The sequence below is a fragment of the Convolutriloba macropyga genome, chromosome 8 (genome assembly GCF_964194025.1).
Source record: "Convolutriloba macropyga chromosome 8, txConMacr16.3, whole genome shotgun sequence".
In the NCBI taxonomy this organism is placed as follows: Eukaryota; Metazoa; Xenacoelomorpha; order Acoela; family Convolutidae; genus Convolutriloba; species Convolutriloba macropyga.
The window spans coordinates 51,355,559-51,382,254 of NC_134475.1; the positions used below are offsets into that span (position 1 = coordinate 51,355,559).

The 26,696-nt window shown below is 34.5% G+C and overlaps 2 protein-coding genes across 4 annotated transcripts in view; one reads left to right on the plus strand and one right to left on the minus strand.

The window, feature by feature from the left end:
• LOC142344811 (uncharacterized) overlaps positions 1 to 26,696 on the plus strand; it is a 340,173-nt gene that overhangs the window by 25,536 nt on the left and 287,941 nt on the right. The gene's annotated exons all lie outside the window — the stretch shown is intronic.
• LOC142344814 (octopamine receptor-like) lies at positions 15,952 to 26,520 on the minus strand. Its single transcript, XM_075396789.1, has 3 exons — positions 26,074 to 26,520; positions 21,268 to 21,646; positions 15,952 to 16,287 (listed from the first exon to the last, which is right to left on the minus strand). Exons 1-3 carry the CDS (start codon positions 26,432 to 26,434, stop codon positions 16,008 to 16,010), a joined length of 1,020 nt encoding a protein of 339 aa, XP_075252904.1. The 5' UTR covers positions 26,435 to 26,520; the 3' UTR covers positions 15,952 to 16,007.

A 26,696-nucleotide genomic window follows, 5' to 3' on the forward strand; every position in this document is an offset into this window, starting at 1 on the left:
ATGAATTATGTAAATGCCCTGTTGTATCATGCGTAATCCGTAAACAATTTATTATTATTATTAAAAGCATTGCAAAAGTCTGAAAAACTCCGCAGAATTTGTAGGGCCTATCATTGAGATTTGTTTATGCTCAAGAAAATTGTATTGCCTTGACTTTTAAGCAAATTTTTATTCACGATGTTGCCTATTTTTTGTACATACCATTGGTCGATAGAAACTGCATGCTAATTTTCACAGTAAAATTTGAACTAAATTTAAAAATCTTAAAATTTTAAGTGAATTTTTCCGAACTTCAATTGAATTATGAAAGGGTTTGTACTCCTTTTGATCCCAACTCATTTAACCCAGGGTATCTGAACACCATATTATTTCACCCCGCTACCTTTTCATGTTAATTTTAAAAGTGCGAACTATATGAAGGATTAATAGATTTATATCGGGTGGTTAAACAAATAGTGTAAAGAATGTCAATACTTTGACTTCAAAGAATCTAAAATGAGCAAAATGACCGAGAAGTTGAGCTGGAGGCCGAGCGATTGGATAAATCAAATGGACGTCTCTGTATTTTGTTTCAATCAAGCGATATATGTATGTGTAATCATTGCTTGCCGCCATATAACTTGCTAGTTTTCTTCTGTGAGCATAATGCAGAGTATATTTTTCAGCACAGTGTATTTCTTAGAGTTATCTTGCAAAGAGTAACATAAAAATTTTTATTGATATTTTGTGGGTTTTCTATTGTTGGTCCAGATCATCTCTCAGCAGCTTACAAAACCGGTCTATAGGTGAATAGACTTTGTCTAGCCGCGGTCAACGCTTTATTTTATTGACGTAACAATTATCTGTCAAGAGTGTTCTTCAATCATTGCTGTAAAAGAAGATTGATGGCTACACATGCATTGGTCAAAGATCAGAAGAAATATGACATAATATCGGATCGTAAAGATTCGATGAGTTAATTAATTTGTGGCCCTAAGCAATTCCTGCGAAGTTCCTTTGGATTTTTTTCGACCATCTTCAGAAATTATGACACTTTTTGTTTCTTGAAAGACGCTTTTTGTGTTTCTTAGATGCTTCGGCTGTAGTCTACATTGAGTATTTGGGATGCAGTTAGTCTTTCTCTTGTCTTGGGAACCTCTGGTTTAATTAGTTTAAGAATTTTGAATTGTTTGTAACGATCCACTTTAGTGGGGAGATGAACTATATACTCAAATGGATTTTCTGTTCAGTCAGGTTTCGCCGTTCGATATATTCATCGTACAGGATTGTGAGTGCTTTATTAGAAAGCTTGTCAAGCGTAGAATTAAAAATTTGAAAGATTTTTTTGAGTTTCGCCTTTTTCCGTGGAGTGACGGAAGTTCAAAGTTGTGTGAACGTTAGGCTCACTTCCGTTGTTTTGTTCACATTTTTTTGCTAAATACGTTGAAATTGTAAACGGTAGTCTGATCATTTTTACATTTAAAGCTATAAGAGAGTTCATGAATAGTTTGAGTCAACTGTGTTGGCAAAATTGTCAGCTAAAATTATAAAAATTCAAGTGTTTCATTTTTCATAAAAGCATCAAAGATGCCTAATTGTTCCTCTTTGTCCACTTTGACCGGTGGTACAGACATGAAAACTGCTGAAACATTCTTCGTCTATTCGGGTATGGGCTTCATACACCTTCAGTTCTTATGAAAGTTTTCTGGAAATAACATTTCTGCGGTTTTTCGCTAATTTTAATCGATAATTATAAAAACTACAGTTTATTTTTCATAATTTAAGATTTTCATTTGCCAAAAGAAACTATTACCCAGTTTTATAGAAAAAATTTGTTTTAAATAGCCGCGCAGCGATGGCAAGGCCATTTTTGATCGCATAGTTGTTCATTGCAATGAAAAAGGATTCTGATTGTATTTTGGGACTGTCCTTTTTAAAATATACTTTTTTTTGCATTTTTTCTTTCCAGTTAAAAGAAAGTCTTTTTTCATTCGAGGGTTCAATTAATAAGAGGTTAGGTGAAACAATCTTGTGTTTTAAGGTTAGGTATTGTTCACCAATAAGGTTAGGTGAAACAATATTGTGTTTTAAGAGTAAAGCTTTCGGTTTTTTTTGCTCCGACAGGTGTTCCCTAAATGTTTACTTAATTCTTGTTTTGCCAGCATTTTTTGTTTTGTGTCATGCGACTGAGACTAAATTATAAACTGTCTAATTCGGTATCGGCGGAGCTATTAAAAAATTATTTGATGCATTCAGTTGATACACAATGGTTTTTTTCTAATACAATATTTGTATCCAAAATTCGTCTTTTATTTTCGGACTTTTTGGTCAAATAAACCGCTTCGGTCACGTTTAGAACAATTTTTACTGTAATTGTGATGCAGCAACAACGCAACCAGCTTTGGTCTACTTGTCGAATTTTTCTATTTCAAAAATTAATCTGATTGTAATGGGGCGCTGCATATATTTTTTTCTTTTTTATTTGTTAGTTACAGACCAGAATGCTTTCAAATCAAACGTCATTTAATGAGAAGTCAATTTTAAGTGCAAAGAGAGTTTAATGGCCATACATAACATTTTGAGCGCAAAGCCTATGGTTTCTTGAGTTCAACACCATTTGCATAAATTTTATGAAATTTTGAATTCTACCTGTTTTCGGTTTTACGGCGGCCTTCTAGCTTAGTCTCTACAATGGCATGTACAACTGACCTTGTTAGGAGTAATAAGTTACACTATTTACCATTGTTAAGTTAATCACTTACGGTTGTCGTGCTTTACGCCTTGAGAAAATTTGTTTCAAAAAATAATGGTAATTTAGATTTAACAGTTTCAATCTTTTTGAAAGCTAATTGCTTTCAAGACTTTGCATTCAGTTGTTGTAAACGTACGTTCAAAAGTAAAAACGTTTTTTCTAATTTTGCCCTTCCTGTTTTCTGTCTATTTTTTAACTATTTTCAAATAGGGACAGGTCCTATATCTTTTTTGGTGAAATGGGAAGTCATTTGGTTTAGTTTACTTTTTAGTGGATGCTATTTTTACTTTTTCCTTAGTTTTTTTGAGAAAAAATAGAACATCTAGAGTTGGTCGTCAGTATTGCTTACTTTTTGTCTTTAATTTTGTTGTTTGTCTTCTACTCCGCTTAATGGCAGAAGTGATCGGCTCTCTAAAGACTTTTTGTTTCATTTGTATAGTGGGTAGAGCTTCAAGCTATTTTTTTTTAAATGATTACAGCAATTATTTTGACAAGAGATTTTTAAAAAGCTTTCTTTCTGTTCCTCATTTGGTGGACAATTCAGTCAAAAACTTGGTTTGAGTGGGGTCGGAAAATTTTGTGCAAACGCACATTACCGGGTCTCCTTGTTAGTGTTGGAAAATTGATTAACTTCAGCCGTTTTGGCTTGTTTTAATTTGAAATTGCGGTTTATTTCTGCTATTTATTGTCCTTTCATTTTACTTAATTGCAGGTTCCGGAATTGTTTTCTAAAATTCTATCGTTCACACACAAATAAGTATCCAAAATTTATCTTTTCGAAGACTTGTTGGTGAAATTAGCCGCTTCGGTAACTTTTGGAACAATTTTTACTGTAATTGGGAAGCAGCCACAGCGCAACCAGGTTTTGTCTAGTTGCGGAAGTTTGTAGCTCAAAAATTAATCTGATTGTAATGGGGCGCTGCATATATTTTCGTCTTTTTTATTTGTTAGTTACAGACCAGAATGCTTTCAAATCAAACGTCATTTAATGAGAAGTCTATTTTAAGTGCAAAGAGAGTTTAATGGCCATACATAGAGTTTTGAGCGCAAAGCCTATGGTTTCTTGTGTTCAACACCATTTGCATAAATTTTTTTATGACCTTTGAATTCAACCGTATCAGACAAGATTAAACGCTCAACTGGCGATATAAACTATGTGTTGAACACCAGCAAAATGTTGGAGGCCCCCCGATAGGGAGCTAAGCGTCATGCAATCAGAATGCTTGATTTTCCGTGGTGCAATATATAGGCTAAACCAAAGATGAAATAAAAACTGCACTAATCTGAGAACGTGACAAAGAATCGGCTAGGAGTTCAGTAATGGGCACAAAGGATGGAATGATTGTTATGTTTTTCTACCGAAGCAGTAATAATAGCACAGAAAATATATGAGCGAAGGATGAGCGCCAGCGGAGCATTTGTAATGTAAAGATATGGAGAAGAGAATCCGTGAACCATTTAACTTTCACGTTATGTGGAAGTTGAAGGACCATACTAAAAAGGCCCCAAAATTCAGTTATGACTGCAGGCTGTTTTGCGCGTAGGGAAATGTTATATGCACGATGAGGGGGAACTGGTGGGGCCCACAAGTGGCCGGCTAAGGAGGATGATGCACCCGTATCAGCGGTGATGTATGGGCGCTTTTGGGGCGCATAAGAATAGGAGGAAAATACATTTAGCACTTTAAGAGTATGACTCAAGATAGCAGCAATGTTATGTGGGCCGGCAGTGTTCAAGGGTGAGTTAGGAAGTCTAACGGCTTGCAATATAAATAAAAAGTAACCTTCAAGTCTAGCGGTGGCCCTTTTGGATATGATAGGCGAGTCAGCAATAAGATTCGCAAATTGATTAAGGCGTGCAATTTTAGAAGGGGGATAGTAACAGATTGTTGTGCGATGTTAACTGTAAGGCCTAAGTAATTAATACATGGCGTAGGCACTAGCACTGAATTTCTGATATTAATAGGAACACCGAAAGATGAGAGTTCGCGTTTAAGCTTTAACATAGTGAGATAGCCCTGCTTTTTGGACATGTGTAAGAATAAAATATCGTCAAGGTATATTATGAATGGAACAAAAATGTTAAGAGCACGTAAAATTTTAATAATAAGCTGTTTGTAGAAAAGTGGGCAATAAAACGGAGCGGGGCTGAGTCCGAACATGACTCGATTGACTCGAAATTCTTGAGATTGAAACAGTACACGCAACTGATATGAAGTATCAGGATGGAGGGGGAGGTGTAGAAAAGCATCTTTAATGTCAAGAACTGTAGCAAATTTATAATTATTATGCCTTTTTAGAAAGGAATGCAAAGCAGGTAGTTGGAATTTTGGGGCGGCCAAAATATCAGTTATAGGCGAAAAGTCTACAATGGGGGCGAAGTTCAGATGAGCTTTTGGGGACTGTAAATATGGTATATGTGGGTATGGTAGAATCCGTAGGAACGGGTGATAAAACTCCCTGTAGAACCAATCTGTTCATCCAGAGCGCGTTACGGCGCGAATTCGGGGTTACCCGTTTAACTAGGGGGAGATTCAAGAAATTTTAATTTTATGCCCGTTTCAAAATATTAAAATTTTGGATCAAGTACTTCAGTGATGTTTGTAATAGGAGTTATATAGTTAAACTTGCCAGTTGAGGACATTTCCTCCGCCGTTGGTGAAGCCTAAACTCTCATTCTGGCCACATCTTCGCTTGAGCGGTTTCATTGGGATTCGGCGGTTGTGGTGGGTCTTCATTTTCCTCCTCTTGATCATCTGGTGTTTCGTCCGGAGGCCCCCCAGAGTTTGGATGATTAGAGTTCGGCTCCTGTTTCAGAGTTCCTTTTTTGGAGTCCTGTTTTAGAGTTCTGCCTGTTTTCGGTTTTACGGTGGTCTTTTAGTTTATTCTCTACAATGACATGTACAACTGATCTTGTCAGCAGTAATAAGTTACTGTGTTTAACATCGTTAAGTTGATCACTTGTGGTTGCTGTGCCTTACGCCTTGAGAAAGTTTGTTTTAAAAAACTAATGGTAATTTAGATTTGACAATTTCAATCTTTTTTCTGCAACTTTTCTGCGTAGCGAGAAGTTACATTGTTTTAAGAAAATGAATCATAATGTATTCTCCATTGCTCTTTTTTATTAATGGCGTTTTGGAGTTGATACTAAGGGGCCACATACAAATTTTATTGGTTTTTTAGACATTTTCCAACTTTTGAAGTTTTCTTTTGCTCTCTAGTTCAATCATCACAATAGTGGCAGATTAATGACAAGTTGCATATAATATTAATAACTCTAAAAAGGTTCAATTGATTCTGTTTGATATTTGGAAGATTTTTTTGAATAGATTTTAAGATTTAGGCTTCGACATCGTTTTCTCGCAAAATTGAACTTTTCTTATTTTTGCCTGTTTTTGCACTGTTTTAGTAGTATGACCCCCTGAATGATGACGGTTCTAAGCGATTTTGTTTAAAAATTTTTACTGAAGCCAATGAATGGTTTCAGTTGATAGCTAATTGCTTTCAGGACTTTGAATTCAGTTGATGTAAACGAACGTTCAAATAGTGTAAACGTACTTTCTAATGTTGCCCTTCCTGTTTTCTGTTTATTTTTTAACTATTTTCGAATAGGGACAGGGTGAAATGGATGTCATTTGGTTTAGTTTACTTTTTAGTGGATGCTAGTTTTACTTTTTCCTTAAATTGTTGAGAAAAAGTAACATTGAGAGTTGGTCGTCAGTATTGCTTACTTTTTGTCTCTGATTTTGTTGTTTGTCTTCTCTTCTACTCCGCTTAATGGCAGAAGTGATCGCCCTCTAAAGACTTTTTATTTCTTTTGTATAGTGGGTAGAGCTTCAAGCTATTTGAAGAATACACCGATTATTTTCTAACAGTAAGAGATTTTTAAAGTTGTCTATCTGTTTCTCATTTGGTGGACACTTAAGTCAAAAACTTGGTTTAGCTGGGTCGGAAAACTTTGTGCAAACGCACATTACCGAGTCTCCTTTTCAGTGTTAGAAAATGGATTAACTTCAGCCGTTTTGGCTTGTTTTAATTTTAAACTGTGGTTTATTTCTGCTATTTATTGTCTTTTCATTTTACTTATTTCCAAGTTCCGCAATTGTTTCCTAAAATTCTTTCGTTCTTACACAAATAAGTATCCAAAGTTCATATTTTCGATACGACTTTTTGGTGAAATTAGCCGCTTCGGTGACATTTAGAACAGTTTTTACTGTTATTGAGAAGCAGCCACAGTGCAACCAGGTTTTGTTTAGTTGACGAATTTTGTAGCTCGAAAATTAATCTGATTGTAATGGGGCGCTGCATATGTTTTAAGTATTTTTGCTTTTTTTGTTTGTTAGTTGCAGACCAGAATAATTTCAAATCAAATTTGATTTCATGACAAGTCAGTTTTAAGTGCGAAGAGAGTTTTAGTTGACATACAGAGTTTTGAGCGCAAAGCCTATGGTTTCTTGGGTTCAACACCATTTGCATAAATTTTTTAATGAGATTTTGGGTTCTGCCCGTTTTCGGTTTTACGGCGGTTTTTTAGTTTAGTCTACAATGACATGAACAACTGACCTTGACTGACGTTGTCAACAGTTATAAGTTACGCTATTTACCGTTGTTAAGTTGATCACTTGTGGTTTTTGTGCCTTACGCCCTGAGAAAATGTTTTAAAAAAATAATGGTAATTTAGATTTGACAATTTTAATCTTTTTTCTGCAACTTTTCTGCGTAGCGAGAAGTTACATTGTTTTAGGAAAATGAATCATAATGTGTTCCCCATTGCTTTTTAATTGGCGTTTTGGAGTTGATACTACAAGGTCACATACAAATTTTATTGGTTTTTTCGACATTTTCCAACTTTTGAAGTTTTTTTACTCTCTAGTTCGACCATCACAATACATGCAGATTATTGACAGGTTGCATATAATATTAATGACTCTAAAAAGGCTCAATTGATTCTGTGTGATATTTGGAAGATTTTTTTGGATAGATTTTGATTTTGGATTTAGGCTTCGACACCGTTTCCTCGCAAAATTGAAGTAACTTTTATTTTTGTTGCCTGTTTTTGCATTGCGTGTTTATAAGTACGACCCCTTGAATGATGACGGGTCTCAACGGTTTTGTTTGAAAAATTTTAGCGAAGCCAATGAATGGTTTCAGTTGATGGCTAATTGCTTTCAGGACTTTGAATTCAGTTGTTGTAAACGTACGTTCAAAAGGTGTAAACGTACTTTCTAATTTTGCCCTTCCTGTTTTCTGTCTATTTGTTAACTTTTTTTATTAGGGACAGGTACTGTTAAGTTTACTTTTTAGCGGATGCTGTTTCTACTTTTCCTTAAATTGTTTCTTAAAGTATTGCTTACTTTTTGTCTCTGATTTTGATTTTTGGCTTATTGGCAGGTATGATCGCCCTCTAAAGACTTTTTGTTTCATTTGAGATTTTAAAGTTTTTTTATCTGTTCCTCATTTCTTGGACAATTAAGTCAAAAACTTGCTTTAGCGGGGTAGGAAAATTTTGTGCAAGCGCACATTACCGAGTCTCCTTGTTAGTGTTAGAAAATTAATTAACTTCAGCTCTTTTGGCTTGTTTTGATTTTAAATTGTGGCTTATTTCTGCTGTTTATTGTACTTTCATTTAGTTATTTGCAAGTTCCGGCTTTGCTTCCTAAAGTTCTTTCGTTCACACAAATAAGTATCCCAAATTCATCTTTTTTTGTTATGATTTTTTGGTCAAATTAGGCGCTTCGGTAACATTTGGAACAATTTTAACTGTAACTGAGAAGCAGCCACAGCGCAACCAGGTTTGGTCTGGTTGTGGAATTTTGTAGTTCAAAAATTAATCTGATTTTAATGGGGCGCTGCATTTATTATTTGAAGTATTTTTTGCCTTTTTTGTTTGTTACTTACAGATCAGAATGATTTCAAATCAAACGTCAATTAATGAAAAGTCAGTTTTAAGTGCAAAGAGAGTTTAGTGGACATACATAAAGTTTTGAGCGCAAAGCCTATGGTTTCTTGGGTTCAACACCATTTGCATAAAATTTTCATGAAATTTGGAGTTCTGCCTGTTTTCGGTTTTACAGTGGTCTTTTAGCTTAGTCTCTACAATGACATGTACAACTGACCTTGTAAGCAGTAATAAGTTACGCTATTTACCATTGTTAATGTGATCACTTACGGTTGTGCCTTACGCCTTGAGAAAATTTGTTTGTCAATTCTAAATTACTATTATTCAAAACAATTTTTCTCAAAGCGTAAGGCAACACAACCGTAAGATCATTTTAACAATGGTAAATAGCGTAAATTATTACTGCTTATAAGGTCATTTTTTTCTGCAACTTTGCGTAGCGAGAAGTTACATTGTTTAAGGAAAATGAATCATAATGTACTCCCCATTGCTTTTTTAATGGCGTTTTGGAGTTGATACTGCAAGGTCACATACAAATTTTAATGGTTTTTTCGACATTTTCCAACTTTTGAAGTTTTTTTTGCTCTCTAGTTCGATCATCACAATACATGCAGATTTTTGACAGGTCGCATATAATATTAATGACTCTTAAAAGGCTCAATTCTGTGTGATATTTGGAAGATTTGTTTGGATAGATTATTATTTTGGATTTAGGCTTCGACACCGTTTCCTCGCAAAATTGAAGTGACGTTTCTTATTTTTGCCTGTATTTGCACTGTGTGTTTAGTAGTATGAACCCTTGAATGATGACGGGTCTCAATGGTTTTGTTTGAAAATTTTTAACGAAGCCAATGAATGGTTTCAGTTGTTAGCTAATTGCCTTCAGGACTTTGAATTCAGTTGTTGTAAACGTACGTTCAAAAGGTGTAAACGTACTTTCTAATTTTGCCCTTCCTGTTTTCTGTCTATTTGTTAACTATTTTCTAATAGGGACAGGTCCTATATCTTTTTTGGTGAAATGGAAGTCATTTGGTTAAGTTTACTTTTTAGCGGATGCTATTTTTACTTTTCCTTAAATTGTTGAGAAAAAATAGCATTGAGAGTTGGTCGTCAGTATTGCTTACTTTTTGTCTCTGATTTTGTTTTTTGTCTTCTCTTCTACTCCGCTTAATGGCAGGTATGATCGCCCTCTAAAGACTTTTTGTTTCATTTGAGATTTTAAAGTTTTTTTTATCTGTTCCTCATTTGTTGGACAATTAAGTCAAAAACTTGCTTTAGCGGTGTAGGAAAATTTTGTGCAAGCGCACATTACCGAGTCTCCTTGTTAGTGTTAGAAAATTAATTAACTTCAGCTCTTTTGGCTTGTTTTGATTTTAAATTCTGCCTTATTTCTGCTATTTATTGTACTTTCATTTAGTTATTTGCAAGTTCCGGCATTGCTTCCTAAAGTTCTTTTGTTCACACAAATAAGTATCCCAAATTCATTTTTTATTTTTGTTATGACTTTTTGGTCGAATTAGCCGCTTCGGTAACATTTGGAACAATTTTTACTGTAACTGAGAAGCAGCCACAGCGCAACCAGGTTTGGTCTGGTTGTGGAATTTTGTAGTTGAAAAATTAATCTGATTTTAATGGGGCGCTGCATTTATTATTTGAAGTATTTTTTGTCTTTTTTTGTTTGTTACTTACAGATCAGAATGATTTCAAATCAAACGTCATTTAATGACATGTCAGTTTTAAGTGCAAAGAGAGTTTAGTGGACATACATAAAGTTTTGAGCGCAAAGCCCATGGTTTCTTGGGTTCAACACCATTTGCATAAAATTTTCGTGAAATTTGGAGTTCTGCCTGTTTTCGGTTTTACAGTGGTCTTTTAGCTTAGTCTCTACAATGACATGTACAACTGACCTTGTAAGCAGTAATAAGTTACTCTATTTACCATTGTTAATGTGATCACTTACGGTTGTGCCTTACGCCTTGAGAAAATTTGTTTGTCAATTCTAAATTACTATTATTTAGAACAATTTTTCTCAAAGCGTAAGGCAAAACAACCGTAAGATCATATTAACAATGGTAAGTAGCGTAAATTATTACTGCTTACAAGGTCAATCTTTTTTCTGCAACTTTTCTGCGTAGCATCAGCAAGAAGTTACATTGTTTTAAGAAAACGAATCATGATGTATTCTCCATTGTTTTTTTAAAATAATGGCGTTTTGCAGTTGATGCTACAAGGTTACATACAAATTTTATTAGTTTTTTCGACATTTTTCAACTTTTTAAGTTTTTTTCTCTCTAGTTCGATCATCACAATAATGGCAGATTAACGACAAGTCGCATGTAATATTCATAACTCTAAAAAGGCTCAATTGATTCTGTTTGGTATATGGAAGATTTTTAAAAATAGATTTTGATTTTAGATTAGGCTTTGACACCGTTTCCTCGCAAAATTGAAGTGACTTTTCTTATTATGTCCTGTAGTTGCAATGTGTGTTTAGTAGTATGACCCCTTGAATGATGACGGGTCTCAACGGTTTTTTTTTGAAAAATTTTAGCGAAGCCAATGAATGGTTTCAGTTGATAGCTACTTGCTTTCAGGACTTTGAATTTAGTTGTTGTAAACGTATGTTCAAAAGGTGTAAACGTACTTTCTAATTTTGCCCTTCCTGTTTTCGGTCTATTCGTTAACTATTTTCGAATAGGGACAGGTCCTATATCTTTTTTTGGTGAAATGGAAGTCATTTGGTTTAGTTTACCTTTTAACGGATGCTATTTTTACTTTTTTCTTAATTTTTTGAGAAATAATCGAGCATTGAGAGTTGGTCATCAGTATTGCTTGCTTTTTGTCTCTGATTTTGTTGCTTGTCTTCTCTTCTACTCCGCTCAATGGCAGGTATGATCGGCCCTCTAAAGACTTTGTTTTTCATTAGTATAGTGTGTACAGCTATTTTTCAAATGAATGCACCAATTATTTTCGAACAGTTAGAGTTTTTTAAAGTTTTTTATCTGTTCCTCATTTGTTGGACAATTAAGTCAAAAACTTGGTTTAGCGGGGTAGGAAAATTTTGTGCAAGCGCACATTACCGAGTCTCCTTTTTAGTGTTGGAAAAGTGATTAACGTCAGCTGTTTTGGCTTGTTTTGATTTTAAATTGTGGCTTATTTTTGCTATTTATTGTACTTTCATTTACTTATTGGAAAGTTCCGGCATTGCTTCCTAAAGTTCTTTCGTTCACACAAATAAGTATCCAAAATTCATCTTTTATTTTTATGACTTTTTGGTCAAATTAGGCGCTTCGGTAACATTTGGAACAATTCTTACTGTAATTGAGAAGCAGCCACAGCACAACCAGGTTTGGTTTAGTTGTGGAATTTTGTAGTTCAAAAATTAATCTGATTTTAATGGGGCGCTGCATATATTTTAAGTATTTTTGCCTTTTTTGTTAGTTTGTTACATAGCAGAATGATTTCAAATCAAACGTCATTTAATGACAAGTCAGTTTTAAGTGCAAAGAGAGTTTAGTGGACAAACATAAAGTTTTGAGCGCAAAGCCTATGGTTTCTTGGGTTCAACACCTTTTGCATAAAATTTTTTTGAAATTTTGAGTTCTGCCTGTTCTGTTCTACGGTGGTCTTTTAGCTTAGTCTTTACAATGACATGTAGAACTAACCTTGTAAGTAGTAATAAGTTACACTATTTACCATTGTTAAGTTGATCACGTACAGTCGTTGTGCCTTACGCCTTGAGAAAATTTGTTTAAAAAAAAATAATGGTGAGTTAGATTTGACAATTTCAATCGTTTCTGCAACTTTTCTGCGTAGTCTCAGCGAGAAGTTTCATTGTTTTAAGAAAACAAATCATATTTTATTCTCCATTGATTTTTTAATAATGGCGTTTTGGAGTTGATACTACAAGGTTACATACAAATTTTATTCGTTTTTTCGAAATTTTTCAACTTTTTGAATTTTTCTTTTGCTCTAGTTCGATAATCACAATAGTGGCAGGTTAATGACAGGTCGCATATAATCTTAATAACTAACTCTAAAAAGGCTCAATTGATTCTGTGATATTTGGAAGAATTTTTTGAATAGATTTTGACTTCAGATTTAGGCTTTGACACCGTTTCCTCGCAAAATTGAAGCAACTTTTCTTATTGTTGCCTGTTTTTGCATTGCGTGTTTAGTAGTATGACCCCATGAATGATGACGGGTCTCAGCGGTTTTGTTTGAAAATTTTTAACGAAGCCAATGAATGGTTTCAGTTGATAGCTAATTGCTTTCAGGACTTTGAATTCAGTTGTTGTACACGTACGTTCGAAAGGTGTAAACGTACTTTCTAATTTTGCCCTTCCTGTTTTCTGTCTATTTGTTAGTTATTTTCAAATAGGGACAGGTCCTTTATCTTTTTTGGTGAAATGGAAGTCATTTGGTTTAGTTTACTTTTTAGTGGATGCTATTTTTACTTTTTCCTTAGTTTTTTGAGAAAAAATAGAACATTGAGAGTTGGTCGTCAGTATTGCTTACTTTTTGTCTTTAATTTTGTTGTTTGTCTTCTCTTCTACTCCTCTTATTGGCAGGTATGATCGGCCATCTAAAGACTTTTTGTTTAATTTGTTTAGTGGGTAGAGCTTCAAGCTTTTTTTTGAATGAATACACCAATTATTTTCGAACTTGAGATTTTTTAAAAAGTTTTCTATCTGTTCCTCATTTGGTGGACAATTAAGCCAAAAACTTGGTTTAGCGGGGGTCGATAAATTTTTTGCAAACGCACATTACCGAGTCTCTTTGTTAGTGTTAGAAAATTAACTTCAGCCGTTTCGGCTCGTTTCAATTTTAAATTGTGGCTTATTTCTGCTATTTATTGTCCTTTCATTTTACTTGTTTGCAAGTTCCAGAATTGTTTCCTAAAATTCGCCACATTTCTTTTTGCAACTGTCTTTTTCGTTCACACAAATTTTAGCTGAATAGGAGTAACTGTTCGCTCAACAGATTAGCTCAGTATAGGGAATACTGTTAAGTTAAGAAGAGTGAGAGCAAAAAAATTGTAATAAGTAAAGTGCATGAGGTTTCATTAGAGCGATTGCTTAGTGATTTTAGTGTTAAGCTGAACAACTTAAATTTTCAGAGGATTGATGCAACGGCATCAGCCTATCACTGACACCAAATTAGGACAGTTAATTAAGTTTTGAAATATGGCGGCTAACAATATGGATTTTTACAATTTTCTTTTATCCCAATATAGCTCAATGTCGTTGATCGCGGATATTTACCAATAATATGCCATCTACGTTTGCAATGACAGGTTGCACTGCTCTATAAGACATGCAAACGTTTATTTGTGCAAAATGGTACTTTAAAAACGAAATTTTAATTGTTTCAGGCTTTTGCCTTGTACAAAATTCTGACTCCCGTGAGGTATCTTTCAAGTATCAGTGCGACAATGTACATTGTGAAGCTTCTGCGGACTAAAGGATACTTCATCACGCCTCCGAGTATGAAGGAAGTTGTGAAGAAAAATTATTTCCGACAGAGGCACAATTTGAACGCCAGACGAAAAAGTTTACGATCAAAGTTTAATTCTCGGCGAAAAAAATAGACTCGGTATATGAACTCTGTCCTCCTCCACCCCCATTGGAAAATGACCCTCTGTAAAAATATTTTTGAAGCTGTGATATAGTATGCAATAATTTTTCGACTTGTGGCAGTTCTTATTGGGCTATGTAAGCTATTAAAGGTTTTGCAGTTTTTTTTATTCATTACAATGGTGCCTGTGAACGGAAAAATTAACCCGGGAGAAGAGGAGGGAGAAACAAACTTACAGGCGAAAACTATAATGATCATTTACATAAAGATTTAAGTTACGTTGTCTTCTAAATCAAAGATATTGTATGAATTAGTTGAAAGCAGATTGTGTTACGATTTGTCAAAACTTAAAAACTATACTTTTCAAAGATGCTCAAATATCTTGTTTGAAGAATGCCTGAATTTGACGCAGCCAATGACTGTTGCTCTGAGAGTTTATGAAAGAATGAAATTTGTACTTGAATGATTTTATTGAATTAGTGGACTGTTGAGCAGTGCTCATTCCACCAATCAATCTTCCATTAACATTTAATTCCGTTGATCTCTTGTTTTTAGCGACCTTAGTGATGATTATTTTTTCGCCAGTTGAAACGACACACGGCGCAGAGCACTCATTGAGCAATCCATAAAATTATTCTATTTAAAAATTTTGAAACTCGAACAAGTGATGTTTGGACGTCAGAGATTGGGGACCATAATCGATATTTTTAATTACTCTGGTAGAGAAGCAATTATTGTAAACGTGTGTCTTTTTTATGCAAAATTTTCGCTTGACCGTTTTGTCTTTTCGAGTGACTTTTACGCCCTTGACTTTTGCATTTCGCGTGATCTAAAATTCCCTCTCAATCACAATTTCAAGCAGCTGAACTCAATTGGCGGCGATTTAATACTAAACGTCAAATGAAAAGTGCGTCGAAACTGGTGCCATTTTTACTGGTATATGTTAACCTCTAATGTGGTTATTTGAAGCCCACTTTTGAACTTCTTAGTCCCCTTTAGGCTCCACCCCACCCCCGACTGAAGCAGGCTGCAATTGATAAGAGCTCCCACTGGTCGTTGGAGAGCAATTCTTCCGACGTTTAGTCGGTTATGTTTTGGAGTGTTTCGATATAACCAATTTTTTGGTTTGTTCCGTACTATGTTTCGTAATTCCTGAAATTTTGGAGGCTGCGATCTTCAATAGTATCTCTCACATGTTGACGTTTTCATGTAAGTGCCAACTGAACAATTTTCAAACTACCCTATTCTGATATGCAAAGTCAGAATAATTACTTTATTAATTGCTCTCAGACGAATTGTGTAGCAATTATATTAGTCCTTTAGGTCTTTTTAATGCGATTTTTCGCTTGACCAATTTTTCGTCTGGCGCATTTGACTTTTCGTCCTCAAAAACGGTATAAACAGGTAGCGTCCAGCGGGCATTAAGTGCTCTTAGAGTCTCAGCTCACTAGTCTTCAAGTATGCGATTCACAGAATCCTGTTTTGTAGACTTATACTTATGATGCGAAGGGCAGTTCTTAGAGTTGACACCCCCCCCCCCCCCCCCCCACTGTTGCTACCCCGTCAGGCCCCCGGTGCACCCCCCCCCCCCCACTGCGCTCACTTACGCCCCTTAATTAAGCTAAAGCTAGCCTCACTAAACCGTGCATAGCTACTGACGAAGCCAACCGCTCGCGGGTCTTTTGAGAGCAATTCGCCCGACGTTAGTCGGTTATGTTTTGCTACATGACGCAAGAGTTTAGGCGAAAGTTTTAATCAAACATTTTTCTGTCTTAAGTGTGAAAAACAAATAACTAATCAATCACTTTCCAAAAAGTTTTAAGAAGGGAGACAATATTCTTCTGAATGCAGTTCTGAATTCCATGTTGAAAATGGTGTAGATAATAGGGTTCAGTGCAGAGTTTAGCCATCCGAAGTAAGTGAAGATCTGAAGGAAGAGAATTGTGGTGGGAGTTTCGCAGCTTTTTCCACATAGCGATATGATTGGATAAAATACGAAGAAGGGCAGCCAGCACGCCAAAAATGTTACCATAACAACGCCCAGCACAATTATGGCACGGCGTTCTTTTTCCTTTTGAGCTCTGAAACAAAAAAATAAGTACAATTTATTTCAAAAAATACGAGTCATAAAATTGTTCTCAAAGCATTCGAAAGGATTGATTTGCAGGTGAGTCTGGTATTGAGAATCCGGCAGATTCTCAATCTTTTTAATTTACCGCAGAATTGGCAAGTGGGTTAAATGGTTGGGAGGAAAGTGAGCGAAAATCTTATCCTCCATTCACTTCCAAATGAGACTTTGCAATGAGTCATTGGTTTAATTTTCAGTAGAAATTAAAATTTCAAATGTCAAGCATTAAATGGCTTTGTACTCTAAATAGTTTTCAATTCTTCTGGACATGCTTAGCAGATTTCTAGCAGCATTCGACCTCTAGTTGCACTTATTTTTCTTGAGCTGATCAAAATTATTAGTCAATGAAAAACAATTTGACATTGCAATTGATTTCGAACTCATAAATTGATATTTAATACTTAACTGAATTTAAGTAGTAGAAATTCTCAGGAAGCTACACTGTGGTACCAAAAGCTACGTACAGCATGATCTCTGCTTTTAAAGCTTGAATCGGGCTGCATAAGCATGATTTACGCTAAGGCGTGAAAAAATGTAATTTAGAAATTTCATTCTCATTTTTGCCCGAAAGATGGTTGAACCGTTTTGTTCTCTCACTGTTTGCCAAGTTTTTACGGTACGAGATGACAGATTTTCATGAGCAAAGATACAAAAAGCAACTCTACTTCCAAATCAAGATCCTATGCATAAAAAGAGTATGCATACAATTCTGAATTGAAATATAACAGCTTTGAGGCCCAAAAATTGAGCGGAAGACCCCCAAAATTGTCAAAGAAAAAATTAGTGGTTTTGAAAGATCGCAAAATCTCACTGGAGCGCGTTAGAGTGACTCACAACGCTTTCTCTTGCTACGATACAGTTTCCGGAGATAACTAATTCCTGAAAAAATTTATCTTTCTAGCAGATTGTTGTTTTTACTGATAAAATTAGAGTGCGCATCTCCGGCAGAGGCATTGTTCAAATTTTTCGACGAAATGGTACAAGATTTCTTGAAAAAAGAACACTAAGAATTTGATTTCAGACAAGCGATCACAGCACTTATGTTTTGGGGCGCCATACAATCAGATGAACTAAAAATGCTTGTTAGGTGTCCAAACATGCCAAACGCTGTCGGTGATTTGGAAATTTTGAATAATTACACAGAAAATCCATTTTGAGGACCTTTTTTTCAACAAGGTAAAGCTCCTGTGTATGAATCAAATGTTATTGGAATTTTTTTTTCGAGAAACGGAGGGGAAGGTACTGGAATGGTCGGTATACAGTCCATGTCTGAGTCCAATCAAAAGTTCATGGGTGATTTTGAACCGTCGACTTCGAAGAAGTTTTTTTTGGGAAAATTTGGAAAAGTGGCAGAAATTTGGAACAAAATTGACGCAGATGTCATAAAAAAAACCTGCATGAAAACTACACAAAACGTTTACTAGACGGTGAAAAAGCTAAAGGTGTAATGAGTTATTGGGGAACTCAAAATGTTCTGCTTTTCTAATTTTTGTAATGCTTTTAAAAAATCTTTAGGTGTACGTAGCTTTTTAGTACCATAATGTATGAAAAACATCTCCCATTCGTTTTGATTAGTAAGTATGATACAAAACTATGAGAACGGTAATTTATATTTTTGCTGCAGAAACCTCAATTCTATTTCTTTTTGATACCGACAACCCAGTTATTGTATCTAGAAGACTTTGTGTCCTTGCCAATGTTAACCAGCTTACAGGTGAAATTGGGAATAACAAAGAAGACAAGGTCGAGTTTTGGTGTTTTTGCGTGTTTTAATATAACAATTGCTGTCAACATAACCGCTGTTCTTTAAAAGAATCATCACAAATTTAGATTCTGAGATCGTCGTATTTATAATTTTGCTTGGCTTACTGCTGCAAAAACCTCAAATCTATTTGTTTTTGATACCGACAACCCAGTTATTGTGTCTAGAAGACGTTGTTTCCGTGCCAATTTGTCAATTACTTTTTGACCAGCTTACAGGTGAAGTTCGGAATAAAAAAGAAAACAAGGTCGAGTTCTGGTGTTTTTGTGTTTTTTCATTTGGGTGTGTTAAATTTCTGCATTACGTTATCACATCAAAACAGTTTTTGTTAGCTTTTCCCTAGCCTAATAAATTTAAGCCTAAAACGGATATCCCAAGAGAAGTTGCAAAATTTCGAATGCTGCTCTTCCGATGAGATTCGACTTTTATTCAAGTTGAGTGAAATAATTGAAATGCTACCGCCAGGTATTTGCACGATGTATACGTAAACATTAAAAATTTCACAAAATCTAATTTTTTTTGTGACTTTAAAGATTATTTTTTATCTGTTTGTAAGACCATAAGATGTTGCTTGACAGCAGCTCTAGGGCAATGGACATTATTTAGCTTCAAGTTGGATTGGCAATAAACGCGGCAGCATCGGACATTACCATTACTTCTCTGCAAAACAGCGCAATTTCAGAAGCGGAGAAGTTATGTATGAGGATGATTGGTGGTTTGATTGGTTTTCATATCGACCAACTAAAATTTGACTCTATTAGTGTGTTTTGTAGTCATGTAACATATGTTTAAGAGAGAATAAAATTGTCAGACAGCAGGACCTGCTGATTTCGGTTGGCGTGCGCATTTACTTCAAATTATAAGAGAAGAACTCGGCAAAAGTATAGCATTTAGATGTCTTAGTGTCGTCAACAAGGCTCACATTGGAGTGGACATTGCTCACCGAATAAGGTGAGAAACCGTGTCCGGACAAAACAGTCCCAGACAAAACAGTCCCAAATTGCAAAATATTCCCAGACAAAATAGTCCCAATAAAACAGACAAAACAGTCGCAAATAAAATATTGAAACAATTGTAAATACAATCTACAAACAATTAACAAACATAATCTATAAGTTAAGCTTCTGAATACATTGTTTTTAATTGATATGAATTAGGACTAAACCAAAAACTTGTTTAAAAATACATTATTAGTCAAAAACTATTTTGTAATCAGCTTAATTTTTTGTTCAAAGAAACACAATCATATGAATATCTTAAGGGGTTTCTTTCTTAATTGTTGTGCACATGTTTGACTCAACCTTTAGTTCGGACTATTTTATTTGGGACTGTATTGTCTGTTTTCTTGGGACTGTTTTGTCTGGGAATAGTTTGCTATTTAGGACTGTTTTGTCCAGGACTGTTTTGTCTGTTCACCGTGAGAAACTTATTTCAAGTCTTGTCATCCAATTATGAAATACACGATTTTCGCACAAAAGATTATCAAATTTGCTGAATATTGTTGATAATGTTGCGTTCAGTTGTAAAAATTCGTATTTCACAGTTGCACTTGTGAATAGCAAAAGATATAACCATTATTACAAAACTAAAAATTTAATTCACGCTGAAGAGATATTTTTCTGGTTGCTGATAATATAACCAAAAAGGAAAAATGAAAACAAGTGAAAAATTATAAATTCAAGTAGACGCAGTTTGAAACAATTAAAATTTTTGTTTCGGCTGCCAAAAAAACCATGCAAAATGTTCATGTCCAAAGCGAACTTAGTAATATAAAAAGCAAGGATGTGAGGGTTAAATTGATGTGTAAGTAGAGACTATTGATCCAATTGGTTCCAGATTTTCGCGTGTACCCTTTAGACTCCTATGCGTTTTACAATTTGAAGAGGAGTGTTGTAGGCGTGTCTTTTTGTTAAGACAATTTTTTTGCAGTGAATTTGAAACAAGAATTTCCGCAGATGCAAAAATTTGAAGTGAGTTGACGGCTGAACAAATTTGAAGGGCGGATTGAAAAAAGAGTGGTTTCTCTTTCATATCTTCGTTTTCGAAAGAGGAACATTTTGATGTTTGAAATTTCGCTTTAGCGAGCGAAATAATTCTTTTTGTCCACGTGCGCACTTTTCAAGTATTTTTTTTTCGCTTGAGATAGAATTTTTTACTGAAAACTTTTTCAATAGCCTATGGCATTAATATTATTGTTGTTTTAAAAAGCTTTTCAAATTTTTCGATAATAATAACGAGTTTTAAGCTTGGGTTTGTGTGTGGTTCCTGAGGCTATCTTAGCACTTTTTGACCGCTGTTCTTTTATTGCATTAAAGGGAACTGAATAAACGCGCAAAGTTTACAAAAATTTAAAGTCGATTTCTGTTTTGTTTCTGTTTTTAAGTCGATTTCTGTTTTGTTTCTGTTTTTAAGTTACTAGTCGATTTCTGTTTTGTTGGTACAAACTGGTATATTTTTTTTAGAAACATGACAATTGTTACGAATTTTTGCAAGTTATTTTTTTTCTCATTTTCTTCAAAATTAGAGAAGTCTGGGCGCTTATGAAGGCTTGAAAAGTATTTTGCCTGTAATTCTCTATTCTCATTTGCATGAGAGATGTGCTTCATCTGTTTCATGTATTTGTTTTATACAAATTATTGAGTTCTAATTTTTAAGGATCGACTGCTAATGTTTTTTTCGGTTTGTCTAGATGATAGTGACGTCAAACCTAGATTTTTAGTAAAGGGGACTCTTCTCGTCTTTTCCGGAACAATTTGAGATTACATTCTGTACGTGTTTCACTCCAACCTACAACACGTTTCAGCTGTTTATTTTTTGTAACAAAGAGCTTTTTGTTTTCAACACTTTTTTCGACTCGGATGACAATTCGATGGATTACTCGAGTATCAATTCGATGGATATCAATGGATTATGCTGAGCTTATTCAAAGGATCACATGCTGAGCTTATTCTATTTTCAATCATGCAATTACTCTTTTTTTCAATTTCAAATGCTGATTTTGTTTTCTGAGTGTGTTACATTAAAAACACATTACAGTAGATTGACATATTGGATTTTTCGGTCTCATATGTTGTCATATTTTTTTACGGACAATTTGATCTATTCTAATTTCAATTCAGTCAGTTGCTAGCTAATATGCACTAAAACCGGCAAGTGTAAATTGACACTAACTTCTGTTTTTCACGGGTTAAAATAGCCACTTGTGTAAGTGCTCGAGTGGGTACTGGGGTGGGTTTTTTGAGCAACTTTTTGGCAGGACTGAATCCTCCCCCTCCACGCCCTTCCTTTTTATCACCCTCATCTCCAGCTGGGGTGGTGCTCCTTGACAACTTCTTTCTTCTGATGAATGGAGATCTGCTCTTGTTGTTCTTCTCACCCTGTTCGACCTCTGTTTGTGAGTTTAAGTCATCCAGAAGGACTTTAGAGGGCACTAAGTTGGATGTTTTCTGCTGAGGTGTTGCATCTGGGAGGGGTAGGGATCTGTTGATGATTACTGGCGATTTTCCTCCTTCGTTTGAGGAACTGTGTTTTGATTTGTTCGAATTGGAGCCTGATAATGCAAAATTTCTGATTTAACGATTTCAAAGATGAAATCTTTAAGTTCTATTTTCACCCCCAAATCATTTAACGCCACAAACTATTGACGCTAAAACCCTTTCTCTAAAACCGATTCATCCAATTTTTGGTTATTAATGTAAAAACTCAATTCCCGACCACTAGTGATCACTTAAATGGGAACTAGTCTTAATATCTTGCTTGGATATCAACGAACATGTGAAATGTCATTGAAAAACAAAATTGTGAAACGAAATCTGCGTAACTGCTTTCTGTTTCCACTCTTATTCCTAATGTTAGATTTAGGTTCTCGACTGTCGTCTATTTTTTTCTTAAAAAACTAAATTTAAAGCATTATCACTTTTAACCGCAAAAAATGAGGTTGAAATCAATTCAATGACATCAATGGTTTTGAAAGTTTAAAAAAAATTTGAAGACTGTTTTCAAACTAAATAGAACTGCATTGCTAATGCTGTTTGTTTTAAGAAGCAATCGTGTTAAACTATCTTAAGATGAAGACAATTTTTCAAGTCCCGCCAAGTAGAAAAATTGTGCACTCCAAATTTGGGTTTTAGTTGGTTTGGATGAAAAGTGAACAATGAGGTAACCCAAAAAATTAATTTTGTCAAATTCGTTGCGCTAAAAGGAGAGGGTTCAGCTAATTGTGTTTTTTTTCCTGCCATATTCGTTCTCATAGAAAACGTTCTCAAATTGTTTGTCCAAGTGCGAACTTTTCGAGTATTTGTTCTTTCGCTTGAGATAGATCTTTTTGCTGAAAACTTTTTCAATAGCCTATAGCATTAATATTATTGTTATTTTGAAAGGGTTTTCATATCTTCGATAATAATAACGAGTTTTAAGCTTGGATTTGTGTGTGGTTTCTGAGGCTATCTTAGCAATTTTCGACCGCTGTTTTCTTTTATTGTACTTAAGTGATCTGAATAAAGGCTTAGAGACTACAAGATTTTAAAGTTACCAGTCGATTTCTGTTTTGCTGGCACAAACTAGTATTTTTTAGAAATGTGACAATTCTTGCAAATTTTCTCAAGTTATATTTTTATCATTTTCAAAATTAGAAAATTCTGGGCGCTTATGAAGGCTTGAAAAGAATTTTGTCTGCAATTTTTTATTCTTATTTGCATGAGAAATGGACTTCATCTCTTTCTTGTGTATTTGTTTTATACGAAATAATTGAGTTCTTCTTATTTTTAAGTATCGACTGTTAATGTTTTCTTCGGTTTGTTTGGAAAATGATAGTTACGTCAAACCTTGATTTTTGGTAAAGGGGACTCTTCGAGTCTTTTCCGGAAAAAAATCTGGTTATGTTTTTGCTTTGAGATTACATTCTGTACGTGCTTCACTCCAACCTACAACACGTTTCAGCTGATTATTTTTTGTAAAACTACTTTTTGTTTTCAACATTTTTTTCGACTCTACTCGATATCAATTCGACGGATATCAAAGGATTATTTATTTATTTTAAATTATTTTTTAAAGGGTCACATGCTGAGCTTATTCTATTTTTAATGATGCAATTACTCTTCTTTTCAATTTCAAATGCTGATTTTGTTTTCTGAGTGCGTTGCATCAAAAAACACATCACAGTAGATTGACATAATTGTACCGAAAAAGTAAGTTCAAAAGATCGGTGTTGTTGTAATGATTGAAACTTCCGAGTAGCCTAAGTTTTTTTTTGAAGTATTTGAAGGTTTTTATCTCAAAAGGCAACGAAACTGAACAATAGGTTTCAAAAATCTTTGATTATCTATATAAAATAAAATTTCGCTGATATTCAGATCAGTTTTCAATTCAAGTTCGACTGACGGGTTGTAGTTTCAAACTGCAATTATACAAGTGAGAAGAATTAGCAAAAAACGTGAATTTTTTAAGACTGACAAAATTAATGCCTTTCTTAATCGCTTTAAAAATTGTGTCTAACTAAAGATGATTACAATTGAACTGAGCATTAACTTAAAACGGAATTTCTAGTGAGATAAAGTTAGTGATCACTTTCTATTTTTTTGCATGCACTATCAAAACAACTGCAAAAGATTTTAATCTGCCATAGCTAATCTTTCAACTAATATAATTTTAAAAAAAAAATCCGTTGCAATGCAGAGTTGCGCACAACCCCTGCGCGCTAACACGTACGCACATACACACACCCGCGCGCATTCACTCACACACGCACAAACATATAAAGATATGTAGCGAGAGAGATGAGAGTGCGTTATGCTTCTCCCAGTAACAGCATGTCCAATTACATAACAAATTGTTCTGTAAAATAATGGCACGTGCTTCGGGGGGATCAAATAATAAGCACCCACTAAGCTGGTGGTGCGCAAACGGAAAAAAACCAGAAATAAATTTGAAAAAATTCCATTTAATTTTTTCATTAAAGCGTTTTTAATCAAATTATGCTGCTTTGTTTTGAGGGCAGGAAAATTAAAAGCACATAATTTAGCCTTCAGTTTCATTAAAGTTTGCTCATGAAAAATAAAAATTTTGAAGATTGGCTTATCATTTTTTCTTCAATAACAGATTTTGTAGTAAAAAACACATAGCCGGCAGATTCCCAGAAAATAGCTGCCGTTGACGCGCTTGAAACACATGGGGATTGAAACAGAAATCGGAAAATATAGAAAAAAAATTGACCAATTTTTTTCTGTTTTTTCAACGTCAGAAAGTGTTCCAATTTGGCTCACAATTTCAGATTCTAAAACTATACATAATTCAGCTCCTAAATTTTAAAGTTTAATCAAGCTTAATGGATTTTCTATTTGATACAGGATTCCTTAATTTTTGTCGAAACCTCATCAAATTTTGTCAAAATTGGTTTTGTTGAAGAACTAATTGAATATTGCTTTAGCAAAATTTTGAATGACGGAATGTTTACTTCTGTTTTCTTTTTCTTTGTTTTAGGATCCAATTGTTTTAATAGACTTTTCGCATCCTTAGGTTTAGAGTCATAGCAATAATAGGAAGTGTTTTTTTTAAATTGTAGAGAAAAAACCTAACAAAAGTATCAAAACGGATTTGATATTTTTTCTTTTTATTGGCTTGCTATAATAAGCGTTATTATCTGTCTTTGAGTGTTCGCATTGAAAACAGTGCACTTTTCCAATTTTTAAGAAAAGAAAAGCACAGATGATTAAGCTGGCTTTTAAAATCATTTTTTCTAGCATCAAATATTTGGTAAAGAACCTGCTATACATCGCACAGAAAAGCGTCCTCTTTGAACGAACAGAAAATAGGAGAAAGAAATACTACAATACTATATTTATTTTTATTCGTTACACACACACACATACGCAAAAACACGCACACACACAAACAAACACACACACACAGACACACATACACGCACATACCCACACACACAAACATGCGCACAAACATACATACACACACTAAATACACACGCAAAAATTACAAAAACTTTTTAAAATCTTTCAAAAAAAAATTAGAAAAATTTCACAAAACTTTGAAAAGTTGCAAGTTTTATCAAAAAATTTGTGATATTAAAAAATTGAAAACAATTCCAAGGGCAATAAATTTTTTCTGTATATTTTTATTAAACCCTAAATTGGTTTTCTGGCCCCTTGGGTTGGAAAAACTTGAATATAACAATGAATGTCAAAAAAAATGGAAAATGAAAAAATTGCAAGCTTTCTAAAAAAATGCTAAAATTCGTGATGTTTCAATTACCAATAGAAACTATGCAGTAATCTATTATCAAACCCTAGAGGAATTTCATTGATACCTAAGACTAATAAAACCCAAAAACTAACAAAAATTTTCAAAAAACTTGAAAAAAAATTGTGAAAATTAGTTTAAATTTGCGTGTTTTTGTTTGGAGTACCAAAACATATAGCTCTTAAAATGGTCATAAAAAGTACCCTTGTCTTGCAAAATACCCTAATCAATTTTAACCAGCCCCAATTGTAGACTGATCAAAAAAATCAAAAAATGCCAAAAAAAAAACACGAAAAATTGCAACATTTTGGGATCAAAAACTCCTAAAAATGACATTTTAACCTTACACTACGGCCTTCCCAGCAGCTTCACTACACTAAGCTTTTGAAGAACTACTAAACGCGGCTAAGGGCTTCTAATTAACCTTAATGCTCGCTGGGCGCTACCTGTTTATCCCGTTTTTAAGGACCAAATGTCAAATGGGTCAGACTAAAAATCGGTCAAGCGAAAAATTGCATAAAAAAAGACCAACAGGACCAATATAATTGCTACAAACTTCGTTTGAGAGCAAATAAACACACACACACACACACACACACACACACACACACGCACACACACACACACACACACACACACACACACACAAACAGACAAACACCACACACATACAAGCACCATACTACGCACAAACACACTTAAGGTTGTTTAAAAACTGAGCATTACCTTGAGAATGATCGAAGTTCTGCTTCTTTTCACCGTCGATCATACGCATGTCATTAGCTGCGGCTGCATTAGCATTTATATTGTTATTCTGCTCAATTTCCACCAACTTGAGCTGAGTTGCTGTTCGTTTCTTCTTCTTTGAAATTTGCTTCATCGCCAGTCGATATATGTTCACATACACGAAAAGCATGACCGAATTCGGGATGTAAAACGAGAAGAGAATGGAGTAAATGACGTAAGCAGGGATATCAGTGGGATATAAACATTCCTCTGGAATGTCCTTTTTGGTTTTCCATCCAAATATGGGAGGGAGTCCTATGGCTAGGGAGAGTAGCCAGCATGTGGCTATCATAAGTGACATTAGTCTGTATGTGCGCTTGGGACCATACTTGAATGGGATTCGAATGCTGAGATATCTGAAACAGAAAAGTATTTTACTCCCTGCATATTACGGTTTTGATAAAAATTGATAAAATCAACCAGTAGCTACTGGCTTAAGAAATTTACACTGTAATCGTCCAACAAAGAATACAAAAATGATAATAACAGTTTTTAAAATAGCTAACGTTTCTGTAATAATATTGCTGTGTGTTTGGTAATTGAATTCAACTAATTTTTTGACG

Coding starts and splice junctions, on each gene's coding strand:
- LOC142344814 (XM_075396789.1), bottom strand. CDS start 26,434: ATGTCACTTATGATAGCCACATGCTGGCTACTCTCCCTAGCCATAGGA. Junction 21,647..26,073: donor GAACTTCGATCATTCTCAAG/GTAATGCTCAGT, acceptor TTGCATTATCAG/GCTCCAATTCGAACAAATCA. Junction 16,288..21,267: donor TTAACCCGTGAAAAACAGAA/GTTAGTGTCAAT, acceptor TTTTTGTTTCAG/AGCTCAAAAGGAAAAAGAAC.